At 37.8% G+C, this 4,436-nt stretch overlaps 2 protein-coding genes across 4 annotated transcripts in view; both read left to right on the forward strand.

The window, feature by feature from the left end:
* The window catches only part of galnt9 (polypeptide N-acetylgalactosaminyltransferase 9), a 1,026,805-nt gene that overhangs the window by 356,098 nt on the left and 666,271 nt on the right, over positions 1 to 4,436 (forward strand). The gene's annotated exons all lie outside the window — the stretch shown is intronic.
* Positions 1 to 4,436, forward strand: part of LOC103469731 (uncharacterized) — a 35,751-nt gene that overhangs the window by 21,247 nt on the left and 10,068 nt on the right. For all 3 annotated transcript variants that reach the window (XM_008417616.2, XM_008417615.2, XM_017306597.1), the window contains exon 4: positions 1,130 to 1,250. In XM_008417616.2, coding sequence (XP_008415838.1) covers positions 1,130 to 1,250 — 121 coding nt within the window. The remainder of the gene's footprint in view (positions 1 to 1,129; positions 1,251 to 4,436) is intronic.

A 4,436-nucleotide genomic window follows, 5' to 3' on the forward strand; every position in this document is an offset into this window, starting at 1 on the left:
CAACCTGCAATTAATCAAAAAAAAAAAAAAAAAAAAACAAGATTTAGAGATTATTTGCTATTGACAAATCTATTCCTCTTTATAAGCTAAAATGTTCTCGTAATATTTTCAAGTGGATCGTCTTTATCTAAAGACTCTGTAAGAAGGATCAGATGCCGGTCCCTGTTTAAATACGTTTGCTTCTTCTCCTGGTTCATCCCTGTTTGTTTCTCCACGAGTCTTATCCCCTACCTGCCTTCTTGTCTCTGCTGTCTGATTCATTTGTCAGACATTCCTCTGGAAATGGAGGTTTATCCGGGATCACCGGACATTTCTTTTAATATATTTTCACTACCGAGGGCCAACGCCGCCTACTTCTGTGGCTGTACCTCACCCACTCCCCACTGAGCCGAACCAGCGGAGGTTCACTCCAGGTCACAGATTTACAACAAAGGCTGTTTGGTAACATTTGCAAAGCCTGCTTTACGGCCTTATTATCCTTATCTGTGTTGTTATAGTGGAAATTAGACTTTGATTCATTTTTGCTTCTCAACTCTTCAGTCAACGGAAAACGTAATTATAACCAGCTAATAAAAAAATTAATATTGTGTTTAAAGTGTAAAAATCATAATTTTTCATGTCATAAACTAAGTGTGAACAAATTTTCTCAAATCACAAGGCAGAGTCAATCAAGACTACCAACTTAATTTGACTTGATGGTAAAAACATGTGGAGCACAGCGAAAGCAAAACAAGAGATGTGTACCGATCGGATAAATTTGGTCAACATTCGATCTCCGAACTTTGTAAAGCCAAAACCGATCGGCCAAAATACCTAACCTTTTTGTCGTTAAGTTCTCAGAGTTGTTGTCGAGTCCGACAGTCAGCTGTCAAACTGTCGTCACATTTGGCATTAGTTACTGAGTGTTGTGGTAGTGTGTTACTGATTTGGGGGTTAAAAACGTCCTAATTTATTTTCCAATTTGGTCAGTCAAATTGGAAATTGTCAGATCCACGGTGAAGCTATGCTTTCCAAGATTTCCATGTTTTTTTTTTGTTTTTTTGTTTTGTTTTTTTGTGGGGCTTTAACACAGCACCCAATTTGTTTCAAGCATTGATACAATGAATAATCTGCGTGCATTGTGTTGTAGGTCACGGAGGGAGTCCAGAGCGTTGCCGCCGAAATCAGTGAGCTCCAGCTGATTGCTGAGAATCAAGCCGGTCCGGAGATGACCGCAGAGCAGGACAACGACAGCAACCAGCCCCGTGCAGGTTGGGAGGTGACACACCTGCACAGATCCATGTATTCCCACAATATCAATTCCTCAATGACTGAGCAACTACACTCTGCTCGGCTATTTATTTAAATTCAACTCTATGACCCCGGAGTGCATCAGTAATAGCGCCGAAACGAGCCGAGTGCCCTTCATAAGCAAAGCTATTGTGGATATCGATTTAGATTTATTCGCGCCTCTTTTTTTTTTTTTTTAGACTTTTGGCTGGAATATTTCAGGAATGATAATAACACCATCAAGGATATAAATCTTTTCATGTGGTCATTGCGTTCATTCAGACGTTAAAGTGTATCCTCCACGCAGGGCGGGAAAGAAGATTTATCAGTTTGGCTGCGTGGGAATAGATTCTCTGATTTACATGCTGCCTTTTCTTTGCTCTTTCAAACAAGTACTCCACTTGTGAAGTGCCAGGGGTTATGTGCCAAACATGCGTCATAATCCTTAAATGAAATCATTCCGTTGTTAATCTCACATTAAAAGAAGAAGAAGAAAAAAAAGTCCAGCCGTTTTTAATAAAATCAGCTGAGCCAAAGGTTTAGCATCACAGCAATTTTAGAGAATAAAAGTAGCAGAACTATTTATTTATTCATTTGTATTTTTGCTTTTCTTTTTTAAACTGACCCATATAATAAACTAATTCCTGTTTGCCAATCGGGTATAGCAGAAACTGTCCTTGTACGTACTTGCCTAAACCTGTCCATGTCTTCAGGTAGAGCAGTAATCAAAATGTTTTGAACAGCTGGATCTGTGACAGGCCAGCCTCGATTAATCCACAACGGTGGCGTTAATGTTGAGACAAAACCTCACTAAGGTCGCTGCCAGATAAGTGCAGCAACGGTTCCCGTGTAGGATAGTTCAAACTGAACTTTCTGCAGGTCAACCTGTAAAGCACGTACAAGTTCTCTTTTTGTTTTTGAAAAAATATATGTAGAAACCGTCACAGAGATCCAACAAATCCACTGACTTTCAACGTCAAATTCATGAAATGTCACGACTTGGTGGGCTATAATAGTCTGCAAAATATGTAACAGAATATTACTGTTGTCTTACTAAAAGAAATGGCATTTATAATTTGAGAAGGTCAGACATAAAATAATAATAAAAAGAAAACATAGTAAGAACTAAATAAATGGAACTCTGTATTTCTGTTGTTGAACAATTCATCTAAAGACACCAAAGAGAGAAAATCGATTTGTACTTTGATGAAAATAATAAAATATAAAATACTATAAAAGAATAATGAAGTGTATTGATTCAGTAGAGCGCTGTGTCGTTGCAAAAATAATATAGATTTTTTTCTTTATTATCTTTATTTATACACGTTGCCTATATTGTGTTTAAAGAGATATATGGATGCTTGATTGATGTTTAGTTGTTTATGGCTTAGTGAATTGACTTTTGAGAGAAGGGGTTGACTATAAGTTTCTTTTTTCTTAAAACTTCTCCTTTTCATTCAAAATGTTTGTTTATGTCATCGTGTGATGATGGGTTCATTTAAAACTGTAAATGAATGAAATAAACAAACAAATTAAATAAATACGCTGCTAAAGCGTAGCAAAACTATTTCTAATTTAAGTTCTGCCAACTTTTTACCTTTTGTTGCCTTTTGTCTATAATGATGCCTTTTGAAAATAAAATGGAATGATATTAGAATTATGGCAGCAAACCAGCACAACGCAAAGAACTTTGCACAGTTTTTCAACCAAACTAACCGACTGAGTTCAAATGCTGTTGGATGCAGTTAATGCTGGCTAAAAGATGACTAGCTAATAACAATACAATGCCTCGAGCTTGTTAACAAATACTGTAGCCTGTAGGCTACTGATGATGTTGCCTATGTTCAAAATTGGGTAGATCTGGTTACATTCCCATGAGTAACTTTTTTGAAAAAAATAAAAAAAACTTATTAGAGTAGTTTCACAGCACTGTACCTTTTTCTTTTACTTGAGTAATATTATTATTGCTTCGACTATTTTTTTTGTTGCTACGATTTATTTTGCCCCCACCAAAATAAGCCGATGCACTGAATATGGGACTGCAAATTGGTCAAACCCTTCTTTGTTAAACTGGTGGTTTTGCTGAGTAACTGGTTGGATGTAGCGGTCACATTGACACTTGCCCTACTATGCCTGTTTGGAGATAAAACCCAAATAACCAATAAAAATGTGTAGGTTGGTAAAATGGAGGGGCCAATGGTTCCCTGGCCCCCCCTGTTCTGGCATATCACTCAGATCAAGTTCAGACTTGTGTTACAATAATGTATTTAGTGCCCACAGATTCTATTTTTTTCATAGCGCATGCTCATTGCTGCTATTATTACCCCTAGCAACAGTTGCTAGGGGTAACTTTTTGCCTTTGTAAAAAGTTACCCCTCAGCATGACTGATGGACAATCATGACTGATTGTCCATCAGCATGACTTCAAATGGTGTCTGTGTCATGAGGCCCTGCTAAGGATGACTTTGTGATGTCATAGAGTCCATGACATCACCAACTGATCAGTTAATTCTCTGGTTAGTTAACACAGAATTAATTTGGACATTTTAGCTCAGCTCAACAAAGATCAGTAACAAAACCTCACTTTTTTTTGGGAAAAACATGAAAAAAAGGTTCTCCAACAAAATCCATCCTGGTGAAACAACCCCGGATTACAGGGAAAAAAAACTTTCTCAACGAACTTCTTTGGAAAGTGATTGAAAAATCTGCGGACAGACCAACTCTGCATCTTGTCAGAGAAACATCTTTGGAAGACCACCATGAGGTTTTGATCTCACTTTTCAGAGAAACAGGAGAATTAAATGTGGATGTTTTCAGAGGTGTCAGAAGAGCTGAGTGAACGGATTTTCCAAAGCCTCGCCAGAGATGCTTTCCACTTTGCTTGTGTACTGCATTTAATTGGACTTCTTGATTACCCAGGAGGACATAAAGTTATTGTGTCCCTTCAACACGACACATCCTGTTTCTGTTGACATCAAGCTTCACCTCAACAGCAGGCGTTATCTCAGGTCTTCATTCTTGTATAGGTCTTCGAAGTCTATTGATTCGATGTCTTCCAAAACTAGATCACCTTTGTTCACATATGGATAGTATTTGTTTATGTCCTGGTTGTCAAAGTCTACTGCGTTTTGGCTTTCAATGTTTTTTAGTCCATACTCAGAGGCCGG

The sequence above is a fragment of the Poecilia reticulata genome, linkage group LG9 (genome assembly GCF_000633615.1).
Source record: "Poecilia reticulata strain Guanapo linkage group LG9, Guppy_female_1.0+MT, whole genome shotgun sequence".
Classification (NCBI taxonomy): Eukaryota; Metazoa; Chordata; class Actinopteri; order Cyprinodontiformes; family Poeciliidae; genus Poecilia; species Poecilia reticulata.